The 13,825-nt window shown below is 40.1% G+C and overlaps 2 protein-coding genes across 2 annotated transcripts in view; one reads left to right on the top strand and one right to left on the bottom strand.

The window, feature by feature from the left end:
- The first annotated feature begins 404 nt into the window (after nt 1-404).
- On the top strand, nt 405-3,214 carry LOC140542337 (serine protease inhibitor A3N-like). The gene is made up of 4 exons (XM_072665287.1): nt 405-1,008; nt 1,441-1,708; nt 2,383-2,530; nt 3,011-3,214. The coding sequence occupies exons 1-4, from the start codon at nt 405-407 to the stop codon at nt 3,212-3,214; spliced, it is 1,224 nt and encodes a 407-aa protein (XP_072521388.1).
- A 7,333-nt stretch (nt 3,215-10,547) lies between these two features.
- npdc1b (neural proliferation, differentiation and control, 1b) overlaps nt 10,548-13,825 on the bottom strand; it is a 43,998-nt gene continuing 40,720 nt past the window's right edge. The window contains exon 9 of the mRNA XM_072665102.1: nt 10,548-13,821. Coding sequence (XP_072521203.1) covers nt 13,732-13,821 — 90 coding nt within the window. The 3' untranslated portion in view covers nt 10,548-13,731. The remainder of the gene's footprint in view (nt 13,822-13,825) is intronic.

The raw sequence follows: 13,825 nt of genomic DNA on the forward strand, positions 1-13,825 counted from the left end.
ACCAAGTTAACCCCTACTAACACTGTTAATTTTGTTAATTTTGAAATAAATAAATAAACAATAACTGGTTAGCAGGTGCACTGGTAAGCTAGCTAGTTAGCTAGAAAAATTTGTGATTAGCTAGAAAATGAAAGATTTCTTTTACACTCTGCATTTACTGCCTGTACTGATTCATTTTCCCCGTCAAAGAGAAGGTTTTTGTACAATAAAGGCCTAGATCCTCCATCAAGCCCACCTCACTACACCAGTAAGAACCCTTGGGCAAGACTCCTGACTCTACATTCACTAACCTGTGTAGCATGATTCAAGTATAAGCACTCTGGATACGAGCGTCAACCAAATGCTGTAAATGTAAAAAGCTTTGCTTGTTAGATCAACTGTGTCATTTCTGTCTCCACAGAACAATGGCGAAGAACATCCTTTGCCTGTGGACTTGTCTTTTTTCTGCCTTAATTTACACAGCTGTACGTGGAGATCTGGAACAGCAGACTGAAAACACCGTACAGCTTCATGAGAAGAACAACGACTTTGCTTTCCGTCTGTACAAAAGCATCGTGGCACAGCCGGATTCAGAGTCCAAAAACGTGTTCTTCTCTCCACTGGCTGTGTCCGTGGCTCTGGCTGCTATTTCTTTAGGAGCAGACGGTGAGACCCATCAGCAGCTTTTCAGCGGCCTCGGATTCAGCGGGTCCGTCTTCACCAGTGAGGAGGTGCACCAAGCTTTCCTAAGCCTCTTACAGACCCTCAACCAGAGGACAGATGTGGATCTGGAGGTTGGCACCGCTCTCTATGTCCAGGACACTTTTAAGCCTCATCCTGAGTTCCTGGAGAAGATGAAGCGTTTCTATCTGTCGGACGGCTTCTCGGTTGATTTCACCAAGACAGTAGAGACCACTGAGCAGATGAACAAGTATGTGAGCGAAAAGACCCGGGGCAAAATTAGCAAGTTTATCCAAGATCTGGATCCCAGAACGCTCATGTACCTGCTCAGCTATATATATTTTAAAGGTAGGTTTAACTAATGAGCCTGTCTACACCGGTCATTAATATGCGTTTGTATGAGGATATACTTTGACTCAAGATGTAGATCATATATTTACTAGTTTTTAGTTGTGAAGATGCCAGGACTTCATAAACATGGCTTGTGACTAACGCTGTAGCAGAGATGATGGGCGAGGCTAGCAGCCAAAGCAACAGTGATTGCTAACCCTGCGGTAATGATGCTAACCCAGAGGTATGGTAGCTGTGCAGGGGCGAGGCCTCACCCAGCATCTCTATCGCAGGGTTAGCATGCTGTCCACCAGCCTCGCTCTGACCACTTCCGGGATCTGATTGTAATCCAATCACAATGCGTCCTGGGGGTGGAAACAGGATTAATGAGGCTAATTCACATGAACAGTTTTATCCTGATTACTAAATACAGTTGTTTTGATTCTAAAGGTAAATGGTCCGTCCCATTCAACATCAGGAACACTGCACAGAAGGACTTCCATGTGGACAATGAAACTACTGTCCCAGTTCAAATGATGTATCAGGAGGATTCCTTTCACACCTACCACGATCATGTACTTTCTACACAAGTCCTTTCTCTGCAATACAATGACTCTTTCTCCATGCTGCTGGCTCTCCCAGACAAAGGTCTCGCTGATCTGGAGAAAGCTGTATCTCCACAACACATAACAAGATGGCTGAGATGGATGGAAAAACGGTAATCTACCTCTTGAAGGATTTGGAGATGTATCTAGTTTTCACTTTTTTCTTTAATGACTTCTACCAAACTATACAATATGGGCAAATGTTTGTGGACACCTCTTCTAATTAATGAATGTATTCAGCTATCTTACATTGCACCCATTGCTGATACAGATGTAGTTATGTGTGATGATTTCAACAGAAAGCAATGAATGAGCAGGTGGCCCAATACTTTTGTCAATTTAGTATATCACATACTCCCGGTCACAGTATCTATCTTAAGTCTTTTGAGCACAGTTCAGCCTTCTACTCTTTAATAATGAATTATTAAGGTTACGTTGGTTCTACAGTGCTCCATAGAGAATGAAGAGAACAGCTTGTCTTGAAATCCTGCAGAATTAATAGAATTAAAATAGGACTTAAATGACAGTTTACCATCTGGAGAAAACTGAGCTCCAATCTTATCCCATGATCATCAGTTGCCAATCACATTGTTCTGTTGGCTTTTATTTCGATGTGGTTAAGAGAGCACCCGAATAGATTAGATAACACACACCACGTAAATGATTCCTAGGATCGTACAGTTATGCTTATGTAATTCAAATGTACAAATCATAATTACAATATATTTATGTCTGTAAAAAAGCTGATAGCTGATAAATGTATCTGCAAACATTTGTGTTTCTGCAGGGAATGTGAGATTTTTATCCCCAAGTTCTCCATTAAAACCTCCTATTCCCTGAAAGACATTCTGAGGGGAATGGGAATGAAGGATATGTTTACAACGAAAGCAAACTTCACTGGAATTTCATCTGAGGAAAATGTGCTTGTTTCTGAGGTAAGGATGTAAATCATTGCTGATAATGTCTAATATTTAATAAAAGTCATGTCATTACTCATAATTATGCATTATGTCTGCTTATTTATTTATTTATTTATTTATTTATTGGAGACCCCAGTAGAGATCCCATGGCATTAAAATGGGCAACATGGGAAGTCACAGGGGATGTTAAAAAAATAGGAATGCTGCTGACATTGCATTTTAGACAGTATATGTGTGCCTAAAACCCCTTTTCTGGTCAGTTTGTTAAGAAATATTAGTTTCAGATTGTGTTCAGACAGTGTTTAGGTGTGGCTACTAGGAACACCTGCTTCTAGATTTTGTCTCTGATCTGGTAGCCATGTGGACCCATTGGTCAATAAACTCAGTATCTGAGGCTGTGAGTGGGGGTCTCAGTAAATGGAGTCATCAGGGGTGAAGTTAGGGTATTTTCTTAGTTACTTGGCCAATTGAACATTCCCATTTTTTTCTCCTCAGGCTGTCCATCAAGCCAGTCTGGATGTGGATGAAACTGGGTCTACTGCTACTGCTGTGACTGGAGTATCCTTCGTTCCCTATATGTGGATTGAAAAGCCAATTCTAAACTTTAATCGTCCCTTTATGATCTTTATTATTGACCAGAAAACAAAGAATGTCCTCTTTATGGGGAAAGTTGCCAATCCATCAAAAGAGATGAACTGACATTGAAAAGATAAAATTATCTTTATTGATTTGTAGATCATTGAGAAATAAATGTAAACGATGTTAAATGTGCAACTTGACATTTTAGATAATAAAAGTTTGCTTGTTACTTGTTTAACCTTGACATTTCTTGCTGTACCTTGTGCATGACCTTTTCATAAACAGTACATAACACAGTACAGTTTTTAACTGTTTTACCTCATATTTTAGAGCCTAGACTGAATGTAATCAGATCATACACTGGTCAGATCATATGATCTGTATTTTGCGAGTTGCTGTAGCGTTACACATTATTGCGAGGTCTTCATGCATGGCTGCAGAAACCCATTAAAAGCAGGTGCTGATGGATTTCAACACTTGAGTCCAGTTTCTGACTTGAACTTACATATTTGCAGAACATGCCTTGTGAAGGAAGCAGGGTAAAAACGTTTAACACCACTAACTGGTTCCCCCACTACAAAGTACATCACTTAGTACAGTCTCACATCTCAGCCATACACTGTACAGTCTATGCTTACATCACAGCAGACACCACCAACGACCCTCTGTACTGCACAGTGCAGTTCGGCACAGGAATTCACAGACTGCCGTAGCTGCCATTTTTTATAGTACAGTAATCAATGAGAGGACAAGAGATCAACAACACATGAAAACCAAAGACCCCCAGCGAGCAAACCAAAGGTGACCGTTTATAAATTATTGACAAAAGCCACCAAACCACCACATAGGACTGTTCTACTGCTCAAATGTGCAAAAATAATTATAATATTTAATTATAATTCATATAATCACAGTAGTGATGGTAAGAGTAATGATGATTACTGGTGGTAATAATAATAGTGTCAGAGTTAAAGTACATGTAAATTTTAACATAGTCATTAGACAACTAGCATGGGCAGAAGGGTGGGCAGCTAGTGTGACACGGGTGGCAGGGGGGGCATGGTGGTCAAAGTTGGTGCGCAGAGTTTGATAAAGTTTCGTACTGAGATGCCCAGTTCCAACTGATTCATCCAGGGACCGTCAGACCTGACTCTCCCCTTTTGAGTCTTGGTTCACCTCAAGATCTCTGCCTCTCTTCCTTGCCACTAGCTTGCTCAAAAGAGGCTTGGAGCAGGATCTCTGTAAAGCTGCTTTGTGACTGAATTTGTTGTGAAAAGAAATGCCATAAATAGAAATACACTTACAAACTGATTTAAATGTGGTTGATTCCAAAAACGTTAAATGCAGTTCATCTTGAGACACAAAGCTAAAGCTAAAGTGTCACTCCGCTGCTGCGTTCTCTCCACTGGCTTCCTGTAGCTGCCCGCATCAGATTTAAAACACTGACTCTGGCCTACAAAGCCAAGAACGGACCAGCCCCTCCGTATCTGATGGCAATGGTCAAAAGCCGATCCGCACCAAGAGCCCTTCGAGCTTCAAGTACGGCTCGGCTCGACCCGCCATCCCTCAAAATCCGCGGAAGACAAGCGTCCAGGCATTTTTCTGTCCTGGCACCAAAGTGGTGGAACGAGCTGCCCCTGGGTGTCCGAACGGCCGAGTCGCTCGCTGTCCTCAAACGCAGACTGAAGACCCACCTCTTCAGAGAGTACTTGGACGAATAGTTCTATGGTCGCCTTATTGTATTGTGTTTAGTAATGTCTAAGCTTGGAGGTATCTTTTGAATTATTAGCCTATTCTAACTAGCTAAGGCTTTTCTTGGGTAAATAGCAAAGCACTTTGTAAGTCGCTCTGGATAAGAGCGTCTGCTAAATGCTGTAAATGTAAATGTAAATAAATTTCAGTACTCTCTTTTCAAGTTTCAGGAGCATTTCATTCCACAGGGACCCCAAGTAGAGCCCTTACAGCAGGTCTGTGCTCACATTGTGTTGTATTGCTCATAATGAGCACTAGCTGTTTTAACCTGTAAGACGCAATGACCGGTAAACTTTAAAGTCAACTGAAGTCCCTTTGAACTGAACTCTTTCACTATCTGTAATTTTGGAATCTCACTTAATATAATTATTAAGAAATCATTTATTTTTCTTAAAAACATAGTAGGCCAGATGCAACTTTGTCAAGCAAAATCCATAAAACCTCATTTACAAAAAAACATACCTAATAAAATGATAACTCTAGCTAGGATTTATTGCTAACGCTAGGTATTCAGTAAAACTCCCATAAACAGCTTTATATAAGAGGGCTCAAATATCCAACTTTAGTAATCTACAGTACCTTCACATTTACCCAGTGTGTGCTAGACTGTCTATATGAGGGACAGGTAAACCCTCGTCTAAACCATCCAGTTAACCTCAACATCCAGGTACTCAGTATGTATCCATGCTCCCCTGTATTTACCCTCCACAACTTTTGCCAAAGACACAAAAAATAAACAGGGTAAAAGTTGGTTACTGTGCAAATTTAACAAAGCAAACTTCCCCCTCATCACTGACAAAGCTACAAGAGACTGGTGAAGGTGGCCGTGGCTTGTTGGAGGGTGAGTTTCTTGAACTGCCACATGTTTATAACCTTACCAGAACAAATGTATCATCACCATCTCAAAAACCTTCACCTTCCCTTTCAATTGAAGATTTTTATTCAGTTATTTTGGAGCATTTCTACTGGCCCATTCAGCACAGAGTTGGACACAATATAAAGAACAACTGCTAGACTTACATTATGTAAATTATTTGCAAATCTGCAAAAATGGAGATACAAGGTTCTTGCATTAAAAGCAACTGGTTAGCAAGTGTGTTGGCTAGCTAGATATCCAGTTAAAAAAGCTAATTCGGCTGAAGTTTTTTATAAGCTTTGAAGCAGGGGTGGGAAATTCGGGTCCCGGAAGGCCGCATACATAATGGAGAAAAAAAAATCCTCAGACTGAATTTTTAACCACTTGGGGGTCGAACTTGCTAGGTTTGGAACAGCGTAAGTGTGTAATTTATCAGCATAAAATGTTTTTTGTTTGCAAATTAAAGGGCCTCCCAGCTATATCATGGAAAACGTTTTTTGAAATATTGAAATGTTACAAAATAATAAATATTAATAGTAAATGGAGTCATCAGGGGTGTGTATCAAGTTTTCAGTTAGTCGGTTAATTGAAAATTCCCACTTTTCTTCCTCAGGCTGTCCATCAAGCCAGTCTGGATGTGGATGAAACTGGGGCCACTGCTACTGCTGTGACTGGGGCATCCGTCTCACGCTTGAAGTGGACTCTTGTTCTAAACTTCAATCGTCCCTTTATGATCTTTATTATTGACCAGAAAACAAAGAATGTCCTCTTTATGGGGAAAATTAAAAAGTCCCTTTTTAATGTTAGATTATTGGGAAACAAACGTAAACAATGTAAAAACTAGTGCAACTTTCCATTTTACATATTAAAAACAATGTCTGTGTGTGACTTTTCATAAACAGTAAGTGACACTGCAGTACTTCACTAATGTTCTTCATTAGGAATTGTGCAGTACCTCGTATTTTACATTAGAGGAAAGACTGAGTGTAAGTGGATATTGCGTACTCACTCCAGCTCCAGGCTCTCGTGGCTCTGGTGGCCTTGGGTTTGTGTTGGGTTGGGTTGCTTTTTTCCGTCCTGGTCATCCTGTGCAGATTATGTGGAACTGGGGTCTCGGTCAGATCACAAACTCTGTAACTTTGACCATCTCGACCATCTCATGAGAACTCACCATTGCACCATTGAACTCACTTACCAAACACAGCAGCTGGAAAGAAATGTACAGCTTGGTTTAAGTCTCTTATTCTTAAATTAAACCATTAAAACATGAAGTGCAGACACTTTATAACTGCAGGTCATGGATCTGACTGATACATAACACGTTTAAAAATATAATTTTAAAGAAATAAACAACACGGAGACTGGCTGTGCTTTTACCTGCATGTCGAAGTTTAAAAAAACAACATGGCGGCCGTCGACCGTTTTTTTTAATGTATTAAAATTAATTAATTAATTAATTAATTAACTAATTAATTCCTATAATGTGAGGTGATTCTACGTGTTTAACCAATGTTTCCATTATAAATTATGCAAGTATTATTTTTTTATATATAATTGTATCTATTTGACCGTTGATCGGCCATGTTGGAAACAGCGTTTACGTCACGACTCGGCCAGCTCGTGCTGCATTGACAGCGCCGGTGCGTCGGACTTCAGGGGGGGTTCGTGTGGTCTTTCCTGGTGGGAAACTCGGTAACACGCACATATTTAACGTCTTAAGACGACAGATCAGACTTGGACGTCTTAAGACGTTTATAATTGGGTGCTATGGGTGCGAGATGGAAGTCTAATCATCGCACGCATGCGCAGTTTCAGTCCTGCTGAGCGCGCGGGCGCTCATGCAGCGTCAACAGAGGCTGCAGGCTTTAGCTGATGGATTTCAGCAGCTTGTTAATCGCCAGTCCACCCAAACTGGTAGCCCTTCCAGTTCTGGGACTATATATGCAAACATGCACGACTGCGGTCTTCTCGAGGCCGCTGTATCAGCCAGATCCTGCTCCTAGCTCAAAATTGCCCGCTCACATTAATCCACCCAGCACAAGTGGACTGTCCCAAACACGTCATCACAGTCATGTCTACCATATGTGATGGGGATGAAGTGCTAGTAAGGCCCACATGGCAAAATGTAGGCCCCACACGACAGTATACTGACACTACCGGTCAAACACTCCAGTCAGTTGGATAACTTGCAATGGGGCAAAGTCCTGTGACCTCAAATAGTACAACGTTAGGCAGCAGGCTAACTGCTGAGGCTCTAACACGCACCACATGCCTAGTGTATGGGGAATAAGAGGGTACTGCTTAGCTTATGCTTATACACAGTGGGATATTCCAACAATCGAAGTGTTCAGCAGTGGTAGGTGATGAGCAAATCAGCCATCCATGGGGAAATATTTGGCAATTGTGGTGAGCAGAAAAGCTCATCAGAAGGCACAACACATTAAACTTTGAGGCTGATCAGCTACAACAGCAGAAAACCACATGAGGATCCACTTCTTTCAGCCAAGAGCAGAAAGCTGAGGCTGCAGTGGGAGCATAACATCAAAACTGGTCACAGATGTTCTAGGGTGGGAATATGGTGCCAAAAGCATGCATCCATGGCCCCAATCTGTGTTGTGTAAACCGTCCGGGCTGGTGGATGTGGTGTGATGGTGTGAGGTCATTTTCTTTTAAATTACAGGATAATTATAGCAGCTATTTATATTGTTGTCTCAGTAAGTGCATCTATCCTTGTGGCCAGAAGAGAGCAGTGATAAACCACAGTCAGACATTCAAACGATCAAATTATTGATTGGGGACCTTTGTCCCTATGAGTTCTAATAGATGCTATTTTGCATGTTAAGATTATTATTAAAAGCTATATATGAGCTGCAGGACACATCAGCAAATTAATTTCAATACATGAATCTATTTGAATATCATCAACTCTCCATCACGTCTTTGTCGAACTGTAAAACATTTAAAATGTCCAAACAACCTGGATGATTTTGGTTAATATAAACATTTATTTTTAAATATAATACTAATATCATTTATAAATGTTAAATATAAAATGCTATTTATGTTTCTTAGTTGTGTTAACAGTCCAGACTGGGGGAGGTGGTGTAAAGGTGGTGTGGCAGTGGTGGCTCAGTGGTTAGAGCCCCGGGATATCGATAACAGGGTTGTGGGTTTGATTCCTGGGCTTGGCAAGCTGCCACTGTTGGGCCCTTGAGCAAGGCCCTTTACTCTCTCTGCTCCCCGGGCGCTGGAGTTGGCTGCCCACCGCTCTGGGTGTGTGTGTGTATTTACTGCCCCTAACACATGTGTGTGTTCACTACCAGATGGGTTAAATTTCACTGTACAGTGACAAATATGTGCACTTTACCTTTAAAGGTGCTGTTAATATTAATCAGTCATTGCTTGAATGCCACAGCCTGTTTGAGTATTGTTGCTGACTCTGCGTATCGTCAAGGTCTCAATTTACCCATCTTCCAAGTCTCAAACTTCAGTGGCCTTCCCAGTCACTAGATCTGACATCTTTGAGATGTGGTTGAATGGGAGATAAACCCTAAAGTTCTCCTAAATCATGCAATTATAGAGCAGAAAGGAATGTTTCCAACATCCCAACTTATGGAATTTATGCCATGAATAACTTTTTGGAGAGCAGGAGAAAGCCCTACTCAGTAGTAGTACGGAACCTAAGGAGGAACCTTTAAAAACCTTTTCCTGAAGGCTCCTCAAAGCACCTTAAGAGATTCCTCCACAGTTTCAACTTATACTTATACACAGTGTGTACTGTGGTGACTGATGTACTGTTACAGTTGTAGGGAAACGTTTGGACAACCCTGGTTAAAAAAAAAAAAACGTTTTGTTGGTTTTCCTCCACAAGAAAAAGAGGAATCTGGAATTTGTGTGAAATGTACAGAGCGTATAAATATCCATTATTTTTCCAACAAAAAACATGTAATCTGACTGCCCACACCTGGAATAGTGGTGCACTTATTTGTCATAGTAAACAACTCCGGATGCAGCCATAGATTCCTCCCTCTTCTTGGACAAAATCCATGTTGTTGTCATCCAGGGGCTCTTTAACAGCGTGACTGACGTAGATAGAGGTACCGAGAGTTCTGCACAAATCTTGCTACTGCTGGCAGGTTTCCAGAGAAACAGCAGCGAAGGGCAAACCCTTGAACCGAGAGTAATATCACATATTATAGCACATTGAATCCACTGCAGAGATAAAAATCTTTGAAAAAAATAATAAAATAAAAAAAATCCAGCAACCAATTATTGTTATTATTTTATTATTTAGTCATATATATTAGTAATTATTTTGAAATATTTTAATTATTCATTATTCATTCTTTGTAAATAATTTTTGAGATACTTTATATTGAGAAGCGAATAAATATAATATATATATATACATTTATTACTATATATGTAATCTTTATATGATGTGATATATCAGTGTATATACTATATTACATTATATTGAAATACTATCACCTTATTTTGAGATAAGAGTATAATTTAGAGATACCATCTCATTATTTGAGATACTATTATTATTTGATACTAAGCACTATTTTGAGATAGTATCTTATTACTTTGAGATACTAAATCATTTTCAGTACATTTGTTGATATTTTGCAATTATTTATCATGTTGAGTTGCTTTCTTGCTATTTTGAGAAACTCATTATTTTAAGATTTTTGTTATTTTGAGAAATCTGATCTAAGTTTTGGGAATTAGCTTCTATTCACATCATAAAAACAAGACCAGAACCATTCATCTCACATTTACTTTGAGCTCTGTCCAGCTATGTGTGCCTGAACCAAAAGCCATCACAACCACATGGGCCACGCTGTAAGTAGGTTTATTTAAGCAATTTGCAAAGGACCATAAATGCATACCAACTCCCCGTCCCATTCCACAGCTTCAGATCATGCATAGTAGGACCGTACGAGACTATACAAAGGCTACATTATAATTTAGGGTTATTCATATGTGCACAATTATGAAAATATTAAAACCACAACTGGTGCTTTTTTTAAAAAATACCATCACTGACTCTACTTTGGTAGAAAGAAACATGACATGTGTAAATTACAGATTTCATGTGGCTTCTTCATACATAGACCTTTATGTACTGCGAGTGGACATCCTGCATTTTACAGTAACTCTTTTCTTTTTATCTCATACGTCTCTACCCTTACGTATGTCTAACATCAATTGGTTTGATATGTTTAAGCATCAAGTAGTTCTATGCATGAATCTGGTTTCCATTGCACAGTATTCACAATATTGTACAAATAAAAGGCAGAAAGGACGGCTGAGTAGTGAACCTGATACTGAACCTGAGCCCTGGGATCGTACATTTTTGTCCAACACATCACAGTGCTGATCAGGGATCAGTGCTGCCCTTCATATTCTGTTCAACCCAATTTGGTTTAAAGAGGTGCAGCTGGTCCCGGATCAGCCCTCAGGACTTAGGGGCCCAGAGGTGGTGCCAATAAACCAGAAGTACAGTACTGTGCAAAAGTCTTAGTTTTAGGTTTAGTTTAAAACAAATTATCTGAGCAGTAAAGCGAGTGCTTGCAAAACACCACATAAGACAAATCCACAAACATTAATCCAGTAAATAACAACAATTTCTTGTCATTTTCCTTTAGTTATTGATTGACTCTCCACCTACTGCATCGATTGGTTCAACTTACTTGATTTAACCTGATGATTCAGTATATTGATTAGCCAGACCAGATACTGGACGACAGCTACAAATACTGAGCTGTTAATAGTCACGCTAACACATGGACAGATATAAAGCCATTTCTATTAGTATTTAATTGTTTTTGCTAAGGATGCACCAATAAAGGAATCATGTTTTCCTTATACACATCTGCCGATGCTGAAATATAAACATTTATAAAATGTAAAACTCGTACCTGGATTAGCATTACAGAGAAACAGGTCTCACTTTGTTTGGATAGAACATGATATAGCCCCTTATAGATGGTGCTCAAATTGTGAACACACTCTCTGGTGAAATTCTTAGCCAAGGACTAGGACCTAGGCTAAGGTAATGTAATTGTTAGGGCCCTAAACTGATTACAGGTGGTCTTAGGAATGTAGCATTAAGTTAACCCCTTAGACTCTATATGTAAGAGCCTACACTTTAGTTCTATTAGACTATTTTATCATATTTTAAACTTAAACAAATGATATTTATTAGATATTTAATTAAATATAAGTTAATCCCTTAGACTCTATATGGAAGCATACACTTCATATTTAACATCAGTTTCATAAGCCCTACGATAGAACCTTGTGGGACTCCACTAGATATGCTAAACCAAACTAGGATTAAAAACTGAATAATAAACATTAGGGTTCAAGTGATTAAAACCCTGTCCAGGGGTGTTTCTGAGTTGCAGCCAATAATTCTGTGTAGGCATCAGACCCACCGCAAGCCTGACAAGCAAGAAGTGCATAAAATGAATGGATGCAATTTAAAGGTCAGTTATTACTAAATGCATGAATGTAGGCCCATAACTTATAGGCCCAGGTTATATATTAGTTTTATACTAGTAATTAATAGTAATAAATAGGGGTGGCACAGTGCCCCCTTTTTATGCCTGGTACTGTTACCGTAATTCTGAGTATCTGTTGATACTGAGAATGGTCCGATACCATCTGGACCATCTTAGACCCCTTAAATTTTTGATTGTTATTCGCCTAACAAGAGAGAGTCACATTCCATTTTATATTCAGGCCAGTATCTTATATATCTCAGTATTTTATATTCAGGCTGAGTATCTACAAACCACCTGTACTGCACTATCCAAACAAAGCGTTACAGAGAAATGTGTATTACTGTAACGTTCAGCAGCTAACGACAGTGAATAAATACAATAACCATCAAATATCAGCCAATTCTCTTTCCAATGCTGACAATGTTTTTAAAAGCATAGTTGGGCCATAACTCTGATTGTGCATCTTTACTATTTACTACAATGTTAGTGTTCTTCCAAACAAATACATGAACACCGCCCATATGAACTGCTTTAAATAGATTCCCAGGTAGCCTAAGACCTTTGCACAGTACTGAGGTGCTCGTCCTTCGAGCTTTGAGGACACGAGCGAAGTGTGAGCGTGCAAAGTTTAAAGCCTTTTCTTCTAAAGGAAACGATAAAGAATCCTGGAGCTGACGACAGCAGACAGTAGGGTCAGATGCAGATGTTTCTCCATGTGCTGGAGCTGTCCATGGTGATGAACAGAGCTGTTCAGCCTAGTTGAACAGCCTTCCGCTCCATGGTCTATACTGATGCGTGCATATACTATAAAGGCCATGGTACACTGGCAACTTTTGAAGACCACCCAGATGGACCATTTCCTGCAGCAGGGCTGAGGAACAGGTGACATCCATGTGAGAAGAATGTTGGAAAACTGCACTGAAAAAATACTAGCAACACTTACTGACCTATCAAACAAAGGTGGAGGTGGAGGGGCAGTGCTTCAAAACGTTGGCAGTGTATCATGGACTCAAAGAGTGACCGGTGGGGGCTGAGTATTTAACGAAATGTTTCGTCCATGAGAAAACAAACGAGTCATCATGCAGAACAGTGCGGGTGTGTGTGTGTGTAGGTGTCTATTTGTGTTTGAAGGCAGGTCAATAAGTTAATTACCCACGTCATTGTGTCTTGAGTCCACCTTCCAGAGACACTATGTAACAGTCAGTAAATAAATAAATAAACAAACACTGGATGGAAAGGAGGCTGAAGTGGAGAAACAGCAGGAGGGGAAAGCGACTAGGAGGCCATAGATTAATTCTACAACACTTGAACCAGCTGCCCTTAATTGGCCACAAGAAGCCAAGAGTCCATGCTGTCCATGCAGTCTTCCCTTTCCTCCTCTTTAATTCCCCAACTACTGTCCTCCGCGTGGTGAACGTAGTCCAAAGGGTATCGGGGCGAAATGCCAGCATGGCTGAGTGGGATTTGATCTTGGTGGTATTTTCATTGTGATCGTGCATGAACGTCCAGGTTTAGTTGTAGCTCCTCTGAAGGTCAAGATGAAGATGGAGATTGAGGGTAGAGTCATCAAACAGAGGATTCTTTACCTCCATCTCACCAGTCTGG

This window comes from Salminus brasiliensis, chromosome 20 (assembly GCF_030463535.1).
Source record: "Salminus brasiliensis chromosome 20, fSalBra1.hap2, whole genome shotgun sequence".
Lineage (NCBI taxonomy): Eukaryota > Metazoa > Chordata > Actinopteri > Characiformes > Bryconidae > Salminus > Salminus brasiliensis.

Coding starts and splice junctions, on each gene's coding strand:
- LOC140542337 (XM_072665287.1), top strand. CDS start 405: ATGGCGAAGAACATCCTTTGCCTGTGGACTTGTCTTTTTTCTGCCTTA. Junction 1,009..1,440: donor CAGCTATATATATTTTAAAG/GTAGGTTTAACT, acceptor TTGATTCTAAAG/GTAAATGGTCCGTCCCATTC. Junction 1,709..2,382: donor CTGAGATGGATGGAAAAACG/GTAATCTACCTC, acceptor GTGTTTCTGCAG/GGAATGTGAGATTTTTATCC.